This window comes from Anolis sagrei, chromosome 5 (genome assembly GCF_037176765.1).
Source record: "Anolis sagrei isolate rAnoSag1 chromosome 5, rAnoSag1.mat, whole genome shotgun sequence".
Classification (NCBI taxonomy): Eukaryota; Metazoa; Chordata; class Lepidosauria; order Squamata; family Dactyloidae; genus Anolis; species Anolis sagrei.
The window spans coordinates 102,720,720-102,734,592 of record NC_090025.1 but is presented as its reverse complement, the minus strand read 5'-3'; the positions used below and the strand labels follow the sequence as shown (position 1 = coordinate 102,734,592).

General features: G+C 39.1%; 1 protein-coding gene across 2 annotated transcripts in view; it reads right to left on the bottom strand.

Moving 5' to 3' along the window:
- CCDC91 (coiled-coil domain containing 91) overlaps positions 1–13,873 on the bottom strand; it is a 64,959-nt gene that overhangs the window by 17,275 nt on the left and 33,811 nt on the right. For both annotated transcript variants that reach the window (XM_060778092.2, XM_060778093.2), the window contains exons 8-11: positions 11,824–11,931; positions 4,309–4,401; positions 3,398–3,466; positions 2,334–2,510 (exon numbers count right to left, since the gene is read on the bottom strand). In XM_060778092.2, coding sequence (XP_060634075.2) covers positions 2,334–2,510; positions 3,398–3,466; positions 4,309–4,401; positions 11,824–11,931 — 447 coding nt within the window. The remainder of the gene's footprint in view (positions 1–2,333; positions 2,511–3,397; positions 3,467–4,308; positions 4,402–11,823; positions 11,932–13,873) is intronic.

Below are 13,873 nucleotides of genomic sequence, written 5' to 3'. Positions count from 1 at the left end.
CGCGCAAGGGAGAAGATACACTATTTTTGGAGACCTTCTTGGGCCCTCCCCTCCCCGTGAGCTTAGAAGGGGTGGGGGTCGAGTGGAAGGCTCCCCATATGGGCTGGCTCTTGCTGCCCAAGTTTGACCCAGGACCATCATGGGGGGAGGTCAATTTCTCTGGTGTGGGTGAACTACAACTCACCAAAACAAAGGTCAGTTCCCCCATGAAGAAGAGGAGGAAGAAGAGGAGAAACCGCGGAGGCCGCACAGGGGCTGCTGCGGCTGTTTCTCCTCTTCTTGCTCCTCCTCCTCCAGCTGGCCATCAAGGAGAAAGAGAAGGAAAAAGAGGAGAAGGGGCTCTGCTGCTGTTTCTTCTCCTCCAACTGGCCATGGAAGAGGAAGAAGCGAAGAAACTGCAGCAGTGTCCCTTCTCCTCGATGGGCAACTGGAGAAAGAGGAAAAGGGTCCTGCTGCCTTGCCCCGCCTCCCCCCTCCCTGGCTCGAAGGCTCTGCCTGTTGTTGTTGCTGCAAGGTTAGTGAGTGGACCAGCTGGTTGCTCCCTGGGTAAGAAAGTCTTAGTTGTTGGGGAAGGGGGAGCCCACACAGCCAGATAATCCACTTCAATGTGTATTTTATGCAGCTGTATGGAAGGGGACCCAAATAACCCAGGCCTCTTCCACACAGCTGAATGAAATCCCACATTATCTGCTTTGAACTGGATTATCTATGTCCACACAGCCAGATAATCCACTTCAATGTGTATTTTATGCAGCTGTATGGAAGGGGACCCAAATAACCCAGGCCTCTTCCACACAGCTGAATGAAATCCCACATTATCTGCTTTGAACTGGATTATCTATGTCCACACAGCCAGATAATCCACTTCAATGTGTATTTTATGCAGCTGTATGGAAGGGGACCCAAATAACCCAGGCCCCTTCCACACAGCTGAATGAAATCCCACATTATCTGCTTTGAACTGGATTATCTGTGTCCACACAGCCAGATAATCCACTTCAGTGTGTATTTTATGCAGCTGTATGGAAGGGGACCCAAATAACCCAGGCCTCTTCCACACAGCTGAATGAAATCCCACATTATCTGCTTTGAACTGGATTATCTATGTCCACACAGCCAGATCATCCACTTCAATGTGTATTTTATGCAGCTGTATGGAAGGGGACCCAAATAACCCAGGCCCCTTCCACACAGATGAATGAAACCCCACATTATCTGCTTTGAACTGGATTATCTATGTCCACACAGCCAGATAATCCACTTCAGTGTGTATTTTATGCAGCTTTATGGAAGGGGACCCAAATAACCCAGGCCCCTTCCACACAGCTGAATGAAATCCCACATTATCTGCTTTGAACTGGATTATCTGTGTCCACACAGCCAGATAATCCACTTCAGTGTGTATTTTATGCAGCTGTATGGAAGGGGCCTCAGAGAACCCAGGCCCCTTCCACACAGCTCAAGTTAGGTCCAATTTAATTGTGGTTGAATTTCAGAATGCTCTTTGATGGCTGGGGAACTATACATCCCAACAACTCCCAAATGCCAAGGTCTATTTTCCCCAGACTCCACCAGTCTTCAGATTTGAGCATACTGAGTATTTGTGCTGTCCACCAGTCTTCAGATTTGAGCATACTGAGTATTTGTGCCAAGTTCTGTCCAGATCGAAATTGGGTTCACAGTGCTGTCTGGATGTAGGTGAACTACCTCTCGCATAATTCACTATCAGTTCCCCCCAACCCCCTCCAGTATTTTCTGTTGGTCATTAGGGTTCTGTATGCCAAGTTTGGTCCAAGCCTGTATTTCGGGGGGGGGGGGGGGGGAAGGGGTGTCCCAGTGGTCTCTGGAAGTCAGAGCTGCATCTGTTGAAGGTACTTCAGATCCCATCATCCGTTGCCCACACTCCCCCAAACATATTGTTTTTGTGATTTATCACTATGCTTTAATTATGTTCAATTTGTAACAATGAAAATACATCCTTCATATCAGACATTTACATTACATTTCATAACAGTAGCAAAATTACTGTTGTGAAGTAGCAACGAAAATGTGGTTGGGGGTCACCACAACATGAGGAACTTTATTTAGGGGTCACGGCATTAGAAAGGTTGAGAACCACTGCTTTAGAAGCTTCTGAACATTAAGCGGTTTTACGAAATTTATTGTAAGGTACAAAGGTCCATAAATGATTTGCTGTTATTTTAAAAAATACATAAGCAATATTGAAAGAGTGCACATTAGAATAATTATTTTCTAATTATATAATAAACATAATAAAGATTTCAAATTAGTAATAAATGAGCATGATAAATAAGAACATAAAAATAACTAACCTCATTGCACTGTCTTTCTTCTTGGACCGCATTTTCAATAGCTTGAGTGATCTCTTCATGATCTTTGTTCCGCTCTGCTTTCCACATTTCTCTTTCTTCAGCATGAAGTTTTTCCATGATCTCCCTCTCTGCTTTTACTGCTGTCATAACTGCAGCTTGCATCTCCTCCTTTTCAATCTACAAATAAAAGAATTTGGTCAAACTGAGTATATATTAATACTTATACTATTTATGTATATGGGTGCAAAAGGATAGTCAAAACCTTAGGTATTTATTTATTTATTTATTTACTATATTTATACCCCACCCTTCTCACCCCCAAAGGGGAGCCAGAGCGGCTTACATAATTTGGCACAATTCAATGGCACAATTCAACAATATGCCTACAAATGAGATTTATATCTATTTATCATCTATTTATCAACCCTATCTCATCAGCCAAAGGCAAGTCCACACTTCCATTAAAATACTAATAAGTTTCAATTTGTTTAAATTGTTTTTCATTTTAATTATAGGATGTTTTTAAGTAGGTTTTTTTTGCACTACAAATAAGATATGTGCAGTGTGCATAGGAATTCATTCATGTTTTTTTCAAATCATAATCCGGCCATCCAACAGTTTGAAGGACTGTGACCCTCTGTTTAAAAAGTTTGAGGACCCTTGATCTAGACTCTGTGCCAGAGAATAAAGGGATAGTACTGAAGACACAAAAATCAGTTACAGAAGACCTCAGTGTTCTTTGATATTCCATTGTAGACCTAAAAACAGTAATCCAGGAACAACAAGAGTAACTGGAAATAAAGTACAGAATTGGATACAAACCCCTGCCTACAAACAGTGGGTTGAACACACAATGGTTTCCAAAGTACACTAAAGATAACATAACACTAGCTAACACCCCAACCGTGTGAGTTATGTCTTGCAGTATTAAAACACCAGAACTGAGCATGATAATCACAAGGAAAAGGAAAGGATCGCCTTCTATTTATAAATCCAGATTCCATTACCTGTGAATCTTCCATAACTCAAAAAGCATACAGTTCTAACAACCAGTTTCAAGCTACCTTTATAGCAGCTGCCAAGGCTTCCTCATTGGTTTTCCTTTCAGCCTCAATGCAGTTTTCCAATATTTCCTACAAATACAGTAAGAAGAAAATATATAAATCAAGCAGGAAAAATATATTCAAAAGGACTTTAAAATGTATTTACTACAATGACTTAAATGTTTTAATACACATTGTTTGTGGCTGTGAAGTTGAAAACGCTCCCTCAAAACTGTAATTGGCAGCTAGAAAAAAGATTTGCTTTTGTAAATGTTCTGCACTTTTTGTTTCAGCTCTTGTTTTATTTGCCCATGGAAACAAAGTAGTTTCTAGTTTTAGTTGTATGCTTGTTTTTGATGGGGCAGGACACTCACGCCTGACGAGAGGGAGCCACTTTGTAATCAAGGAAATAATCTGGAGCCCAATTCTTACAAGGAAAGACCAGAAAAGGTGCCAAGGCAACTATAGCAATGTGTGCTGGCTCTCGTCAAAACTGCACTGCCAAAATTGCTGGTGCTTGTTCCAAAGCCATATCCTTCTTCTGCATCCACCCTATTTACAATGCAATTGATATGTTTTCCTCCATCCCCAAAAGCCTCATTTCTCACTGAGTTGCAGCCTTATCGAGCTTATTTTGTTCTCTGTAATGGAACAAGTGAAGATACTCTAGTCTATGGTCTCGTGACAAGAACATTCTGGCACAAACACACACACATACACAGCACAAACCTATCATAATTACTGTGGTAAACTACATGGCAACTATGGTAACAACTTCAGCAGAAATGGCCATAACCAACAAGGAATACGACCTCCAATTGGTTGAGGATACCCAATGCAGCCTCCTGACACAAAGAGGAACTCTAAAATAATAGAGATGTATTAATCTCAATAACACTCTGTCAGCAACAGCCTGAGAAATGCAGATTTACCTTGTATTTCTGAAACTGCTGCAATAAAGATTCTTCTGATTTTTTACTCAGCACTTCGCACTCCTTATCCAACATATCAAGAAGCTTTTGATGCTGTAAAGAAAATAAACTTATTGCAATGATTTGTATTTTTAAAATGAGAATCCAAAACATTTTAAACATTTTATTTGCTAAGTTAGAACAAATTAGACAACTGGTCTCTTAATATTAACAAATGATATTAGTTGTAGCAAGGAGGATTAAAGGAAATCATACATTGTATTCAGACTTGGAATCAAAAACTAAAAGTTAATGTAACAGTGGCCCCTGACACATCTGTTCTCTCACTATTTCAACACCTGATGCATTTTCTTAAGCCTTTCTTTTAAAAAAATATATTAACATGCTATCCTTTGCAGCTACTCTTTACAGCTACAAGTTGTCTAGAACTTATAAGAAGTCAATTCAATTTTAATTTTTTTTTCATAAGGTAAATCTGCCTTTGCACTTTTCCCCATTTTGCATCCCAATCACCTATGATTGTCAACAAGTCTTTATGTGTGTGTGATCCATTTCCCCCTGAACTTCAGCCATAAAAACTTTCAGTTACTTCCTCATTGGCCTCTGTAGTTCCAATATAAACTTAAATGATGATAATAGTGATGGGTTTTCCTTGATGTCGTATTGATACTATCCTGTCAGACTTTGCATTACATCCTTGACTGCTTGGGCTACATCTCTTCTCACAGTTAATGCACATTTCTTTCTTTTATCTCCTAAATAAAACACTGTGTAAATGGCTGACTCATAATGACCCATTCTTGTGCACCTTTGTTTGTTCGCCCCAAGTGTTGAAATATCTATACATCCAGTTTCTTACTATGTTTCATCTCTCACATTCGACATTACTATGTGTGTTATGCAGCTTCAAACTTTGCATTCACCCCCAATCATGTCAACAACTGTACATCTTTTTGACTTGAATCTAATTAAGTCATTAGCCACAGTACTAGTCCTAGTCATTCACTGTTCTTTCCCAGTAGCCCTTTGAATGTCTTCTGACCTCTAAGTCTCATCTTCTGACACAATCTCATTTCATTTGATTTTCAACATAATAGTTTCCATTAGTGGTTTACCACTGATTTCTTCTGCACGAAATTAACAAGTTTTAGCAATGGTGCCACTGTTGTTATCTGTGAGAGATTCCATCACTAGTGTCATCTCCACTACTGCTGTTGGCCACCAGCTGTTTGGCAGATTTAAAAATAGGCCTGACACGAGAGAACATGCCATTATCCACCTAGTCTCCTGTTCCACCAACAGGAAAAGTCAGTGCCATGGTGGGGAATATTGACTATAATCTGTGTTTTCCCTCACCAACCGAACACTTTTTTCCCCACATAGCAGCAGTAGTTCTCATCTATTAAAAAAGATGCAGGGAAGACCCTGGTAACCAGTCAATCTTATTGATGTTCCAGGGAAAATTTATGCTAGATGTCTTTTGGAGAAACTGGAGGATTAAGAAAAGGAAAAATCTTTACACCAAAACAAGTTGGTTTTTATACAGGGCAATCAACAGTTGACTGAAAATACTTGGTGTTTGTATTGATTTAAAAGTTGCATTTGATTCCATCTTTAGGAAACCCTATGGACTAAGCTACACACTTGGCGAACTGAGCCGCAACTAAATAGTATTATGAGCTTACAGTCAGAAACAGCTCTAAAAATCAAGAATAGGCCAAAAGGGAAAATGAATGAGATATTATGTCAAGAGCAAAACTGATAATGCTATTTCTTCCCATCCATCCCATTATAGTATGTTTCCAACAATGCTGCTGCTAAAAATGATAGTTCTCCTTCTACACTGCATGTTTATCTACACTGTGATACCCCTCCCCTTTGTTGGCTTCCACTGTTGGCAGAGGTAGGGGGGAATTTTGGCAGCAGGGAAAGGAGGGGGCAGAATCAGGAATATGAAAAGGCAGCTTTGTAAAAAAGAAACCCAAAAGCAAAAGTTCAGAAATAGGCTACACTTTTCTTGCAAGCAGTTTTTAAAGCAACAAATCTAGATGAAAATGTTTGATGTGGAGTCAAATATAAACAATTCTGTGGTTTTTGCTGATTCCTGTAAAAAATGCACGTAAAAGAAACTCTTTCCTGGAATGTGAGTCAAAGAAGATAACGTAAACAGATTAAATCATGTTCACAATGAAATTGTTTTTTTTTACATTAAGTTTGTTTGTCTGTTATGACAGGTACAGGTAGTTGTACAGTCACAGGTGCTTCACTAAACCCATTTACAAAAAACAAACAAACAAAAAGGATTTAATTAAAAGATTTAAATAAGTAAGTAAGTAAATCTAGCTCTAGTGATCGAAGAGACAACTGTAAAATGTCTGCAAGGTCTCTCTTCCTCTCTTTTCATTTCATACTACTATTTTGCTCAAATCACAAAGATTTTGATTCATCTAAGTTGCTATGAAGGTATTTTTTGATGCTATTGAGTTTGAATTATATAAATCATATTATTTCTAACATGAACAATGCTTAGCTTATAAATCAATATCCAATATCAATGAAAAGGTCCCCTTTCAGTCAGACGTTCACACATTAATTATAATACTTCAGAATATATGAAGACAAAAACCAGTGAGGATGGAAGGACAGAGAGCAGGGCTTCTTCATATTTCAAAACATAACTCATACAGGAAAGTACGTTCCTTAAAATAACCTGGATCTTAACTGTATAGGTCATCACCATCACTTTGAATTCTCCCTAGAAATAGCTGGGTAGCCAGTTAAAGCATTGTAGCAAGGGAACTGTGTTTTTTCTGTACCCAGCCCCAGTTAGTAATCTAACTGCTGTTCTTCAGACCCCGGAAGTTTTTGAACACACTTCCATGTAGAGCCCGTTACAGTGATGCAAGCAGGATATAGCTAAGGCAGGTGTCATTGTGGTAAGTCTGATGTTCCAAGGGAAGGATTCAGAGGGCACATGAGCTTAACTGTGCAAATGGACTCCTGGCTATCATCAAGACCTGAGCTTCCAGGGTTGAATTCAGGAGCACTCTCAAGCTGCGGACCCAAGAGGAAATGTAACCTCTCCGACTTGCCTTTCAAGTGACCAAGGATAATTCTGTTTTATCTGGGTTAAATTAAATGTGTTTGCCCTCATCAAGTTCATTACTCGCGAAAAACACCAGTTTAGGACCAAAATAGCTTCTTTGGATTGAGAGGGAAATAGGTAATGGTTGAATGACATCTGTGTACTTATGACATGAAATTATAAACTCTGGACAACGTCTTCTAATAGTTTCACTTATATGTTAAGTATCATGAAGAATAGAACTGAGATCTGGAAGACTCCACAGACTGATGGCCAAGGTTAGTCCAGCAGAACCACCTTCTAGGTTTATTCCTAGAAGAAAGGAATGAAACCACTGTAAAACAGTGTCTCCAAATCCTACTCCAAAAAGCAGCCCAGAAAGAAAACAGGGCAATTAAAGCAACTGAAGGGTGAAACAGAACCAAAAGAGAGTGACTTCTCCCACCGCCCCCCCCCCCCCCTTGCACAGCTAAGGTCATAAATGTGACCAGAGTAACATCTGCTCCGTTAGGTAAAGGTAAAGGTAGTCCCCTGACATTAAGTCCAGTCATGTCTGACTCTGGGGTGTGGTGCTCATCTCCATTTCTAAGCCGAAGAGCCAGCGTTGTCCGTAGACACCTCCAAGGTCATGTGGCCGTCATGACTGCATGGAGCGCCGTTACCAGACCAAAAATCCGATTGAAAGGGATCAAGTCCCATCTAGAAACCTCTGGTACTAGGAAACCACCACATACTTCAGTAACTAACAAAAAATGGAATGTAGACTTGCAAATAATTATACAAATTAATGGTATATGGTGAGATCCAGGGAGGGCTTTTTAAATAATCGTTTTATAGTTGTCTCTTTTAAGCATGCTAGAACTCATTTAGCCAGTTCCCCTCTGGATGTAACACATGTGTTAGAAGTCACCTCTCCAAAAGTCCTGACCCCATCCTCATGTCTCATAAATTGAAATGTAACAATTGTCAATGGATAAGTGGGAGCCTGAGTTACATTAACAGGATTTGTATCATTGACAGCATACAAGTAAGGGTGGATCTGAGCAATTTTATCTGCAAAGTGCCTGGTAAGTTTTTGCAGCAGGATGTTTAGTGGTCTGGTTTTTCCTCTTGTGGGCCCACGTGTAAAATACCTCCAAACCACTTTGATACAAGCCTATTAGTTAGCACTTTGGAGATGCAGTGGAGGAAAAAAGAAAATTTATAGTTGCTGCCTATATTGCCACATGCCAGGTCCTCAGATAAGCTTTTTAGATCGTGTTCAGAGGGCCTCACTACAACTTTTCTGCCAATGAGTCTCTAGTCCCTTTTCACACCAACTCCTTGGAGGGGATACTTTCATTTCACAACCTGAGAGATGATGCTCGGAAGCAACTGTGCAATTATGCAAATAGCCATTTCCCCATCCCAAAGATTGGCAAAAACTTTGACACAGAAAGCAGGAAACTTTCTTAGAATTTCTAGGAAGGAATTGTAAGAATAAAACAAAACACTAAAATATATCTAATAAATACATGTATTTCATTACAAGAAAATTCAATTTACGAACAACAATAGGGAAACACATTAAATGTAACTAATGTACACAAAATGAAACAAGTATTTATCTCTCGCTTACAAATATGTATTAGAGCATGTTTCATCAGAGTCTAATTCTTCTGAGCTGTCTTTATCTTCATTATCCCATAATATATCATCTTTCAATCCACTAAGAGCATTTGTGATGCAACATTTTTAAATGAGTGCTGCACTATTCTTTCTGGGATAAGCTTCTAAGCTGTTGATACCAATTTCTGCTTATTTTGATGCCACTGCTCTCTTAACTTTTCTAGAAGTTGTCAAGAGAAGCTTGTCAGTCAACACACAACATTCATGTTTCTTTCTCTAATAATCCTTAAATGGTTTGGTGACTGAAACATCAAGTGGCTGCAGTTGGGTAGAAGTCATCTTGGCCACCTTGATTAGCCTTTAATGGCCTAGAAGTTTCAAGGTGTGGCTTCTTACTGCCTGGGGGAATCCTTTGTTGAGATGTGATTAGCTGTCCCCGATTGTTTCTTGTCTGAAATTCCCGTTTTTGAGTGTTGTTCTTTATTTACTGTTACGATTTTAGAGTTTTTTTTTTAATAGTGGTAGCCAGATTTTGTTCATTTTCATTGTTTTTTTCCCTTTCTATTGAAATTGTCCACATGCTGTGGATTTCAATGGGTTATCTGTGCAGTCTGACAAGGTAGTTGTTAGAGTAGTCCAACATTTCTGTGTTCTCAAATAATATGCTGTGTACAGGTTGGTTCATCAGGTGCTCTGCTATGGCTATGGTATGCTCTTCTTATTAATTCTTAAATACAAACATCCAAACAAAGACAGAAAAAATAAAACCAAGAAGATATATTGTATAACAAGTAAGTTAAATATATAGTCTTACATGAGTTCTACACATAGTACATTGTACCTTAACTTTTTAAAAGTAATACTTCTTCAACAGACAAGAGTTCTTTCTCCCACTCTGGACATTACACAGATATATAAACTCCATTTTCCTAGTTTCCAACAGACCTCACAACCTCTGAGGATGTCTGCCATAGATCCAGGTAAAACGCTACAAGAGAATGCTTGTAGAACATGGCCATACAGTCCAAAAAACTCACAAGAACCCAAAACATGCCATGCGTTGAACCGGAACTAAAACTGGTTATCACAATGAACTCAGTAATCAATGCATTCATGTGTCACCAGGGGGCTGAGAAACCGACCCAGGAAAGGGTATTCAGGGTAATAGAGTCATATGAGTGACAGGGGTCTAGTGTTGGAACTGTGGAGCCAGTCTGGGTTAAATCAGATTATTATCGTTATCAGAAGGGGAAGATTAAAAATGATTGTATTTCAACTGATTAAATTACAACAAACAAACATCTTTGCAAATAAATACGTAGAATCAGTTATAAAATCATGTTATTGGTGCTCTGAATCTTCAAGTTGTTCCTTATTAATGGTGACATTAAGGTGAACCTATCACAGAGTTTTCTTGGCAAGATTTAGTTTTATAGGGTTTGCCTTTGCCTTTCTCCCAGGCAGAGGGAGTGTGACTTTCCGAAAGTAATCAAATGGGTTTCCATGGTTGAGTCATAACCCAATGCTAGAAGCACTACACCATGTGTTGTAGTTCCAGTGAGTTTTTGTCAGCCCTTGAAAGTCTGGGGGAATAGGTGTGAATTTGACATTAGACCATATCCATAACCATAGCAGGTCTGCAAGGTGAACAGCTTCTGGCATGTTAGAACAAGGTAAATAAGCGAAATCAGCAAGTGGATCAATAACTTTGGGACAGGGATAAGGGCTGTGCTAGTTGGCTGGGACACAAAGTGGGATTAAGGGCATGCTGTGACTAGTAGAGATACCTGTTCTCTACACCCCAAATCTCACCCCAGGAAGAAGCACAGTGGTGATTCTAGATGCAAGCCACTTCCTTGGATCAGCTTGGCTGTGATTAGTGTTCCTTAGCCTTCCTCCCTGGTGAAGATAGGTTAAGCTGGTGTCCCATCATGTTCAGTACCTAGCAACTGACTTAGAACTGGCACATACCTGGGGATCCAACTGTTTAATTAAAAGAAAGCAGTGCAAAAGTCCATAACAAAGCTCCAGTTTTCCAAATTTAATGTTATGCAGGGACCCATCTATGAAATAAGCAACTTAGTTATGATTACAGAGTAAAACAATATCTGGTTTCCATTGTGGTTCAAAATTGATGCTATTTTCCCCTTATAGATCAGGACAGGCAGCTTCCAACCCACAGGCTGGTGTAGTTAATGGGAGGTCCCCATCTATCCCGCCAGCATCCGCTTTATACACTCTCCTTCCTGGGATCCAGGCCTTTGCTGTGCAAGAAATACTGCCCGTGCCAAACACCCCAGATGAATCCCCTAAAACCAATAATGATTTTTAAATCTCAAAATGATAGAGATGGAAAAGGTCACCCACATAGCCCTGGTCCATTAATATTTGGGAATGTTTGGAACATCCTGTTATTGAGGGCTGAAATGTATTGTATTCATATTTTTAAATTTCAAGAAATTACTCTCATAATCTCCTAGTTTAGTATTACATCTGAATGCAGTTAAACTACATATACTTAATATATAATACATTATTATTATTACACATTTATTTATTGTATAGAACTAGAACAATTTCAAAAAACATTTCTTGCCTTGTGTTTCTCAAAAAGCAGTCCCTCATTGCCAAGAAGCAAACACATCTGAAATTGCCGAAAATTCAAAAAACAATTTGTGACAAAACATGGAGGGTTACCTCCACTTTCTCTCAGAAAATTCCACAAGACAAGAACATGTTGTTCTTTCTTTCTGTCTGTTTGCTTTTTTGATTCCAGCCAAAGGATCTACTTATAAGAACTTATGTGCAAACATTTTTATTACCTGAGCAAGAAGCAGTCCTTCACACTTCTGTGCCTGTTTTTCAATTGCAGATACATACTGTTTTTCAATAGCTTCTCCACGCAGTTGAACTACAGCCTGTAGTAAGGCCTGAAACAAAGAATATAGCAGACTAGTATAAAGAGAGAAAACAGTAAGCTTGGAGCATGGGGGAAGAGTTCCTAACACATTTTGTATTAAGCAACCTGTGCATACGAATGGAATCTGATTAGAAACATGCACTTTCTAAGATAAATAGTCATCTACAAGAGATATTTTACTCCTCAAACCAAAATTATTTTTTGTTTCTCATGTTCCTCAGAGAATCTTACACAGAAAAACTAGTAACAGACAGAGAAAGTGAGTAGTGTTGTTAAGCCTTAGGTTCAGTTAGACCACACAAGAAGAAAAGCCTATGAGCTCTGTGTGAGTGTGCGCACAGGGAGGAGGTGTGGGGGGAAGAGCCAGACATACTTCACTGGCTGACAAAACTCCACATCCTCTCAGCACACACTGTTAGATCCCATGGGCCAAGCATGATCTTCACAACCACAAGACAAGTAAAAACAGATGGAAGCTATGAGTTATTTAAAAATATAGAAGCAATGCCCCTAAAATAGTTCACTTGAACAGATGAAGAATCACAACTGCAGCACCAAAGACTAAAGACAAAAGCCCGTTGTACCAAAACAATACCAAAACACAAGGGGGGGGGGGACAGAATGATGTGGTTCAAGGAAATTTAACCAATTAAAATAAGTGTAAGATAAAAGAAGTATTACATGCATCATTCAGCTGATTAATAGTTTTACCAGTCTCGCCCACCCCTTCCACAGTGGCACTGTCTGATCCCAATGTCTTCTAATACCATATGTTGCTTACATTATTATTTTCTCCAAGATGTGTCATCCATTTTTGCTTTAGGCACAAAAAGCAATGCTTAAATAAATCTGAGTTCTGAACTCTTTGAAAAAGCAATTATGCTAAAAGAAACATACAATATATATAACAGAATCCTGTCATGGACTGGTAAGTAAGCAAAGTACGAGGGGTATTTTTTAAGTAAGGTCCGTTGGAACATAAGTACACAACGAAAGTTTATTTCAAAAAAAGTAAATTTATTTTCAGAAAGTACATACTTCACTCTATTTTTCAATATAGTTGCCAAGTTTGTTCAAACACTTATCATACCTCTGAACCAATTTTAAAATACCCTCTTCATAAAAACTTGCCGCCTGCTCCGATCAAATCGTCTGTAATCAAAGAAGGGCGACCGGAGCAGTCCTCATCATGGACGTTGTCACGGCCATCTTTGAATTGTCGTACCCACTTACGCACTTGGCTTTCACTCATAACAGTATCACCGTACACTTCACAAATCTGTCGATGAATTTCTGCAGCAGGCAGGTTCCTTGCTGACAAAAACCATATCACTGAGCGAACCTCACATGGAGCGGGTGAGTTGATAGTCTTAAACATTTTTAAAGCACAGAACAGAACCGTACAGGTTAGCTACAGAACGGAAACTGAGCACAGTTGTTCCCGAGGCATGCCGGTACACGACGCACGCGCTCGTTGAGGTATGAGCGCAAACTACTAGTGTCTACAACAAAATGGACCTTACTTAAAAAATACCCCTCGTATTTCAAATCTCTTCCGATTCCAAACCATACTTTTATTTTGAAAAAACCTAAAGTGGATGGTTGTGGGATGCATTACGTAAGAGGGTATTTACATGCAAGAATTGTGGAGCAAATTGTTTTAAAGTAGTTGTCACCATTTTCCATGTACACTAAAATCTTGATTATCCAACATAAACAGGCTAGCAGAATGTTGGATAAGTGAAAATGTTGGATAATAAGAAGGGATTAAGGAAAAGCCAATTAAATGTCAAATTACATTATGATTTTTCAAATTAAGCACTAAAACTTCATGTTCTACAACAAATGGACAGAAAAAGCAATTTAATACATGGTAACATTATGTAGTAATTACTGTATTTTTTAATTTAGCAACCAAAACATCACATTGCATTGAAACAGCCGTGGATTCA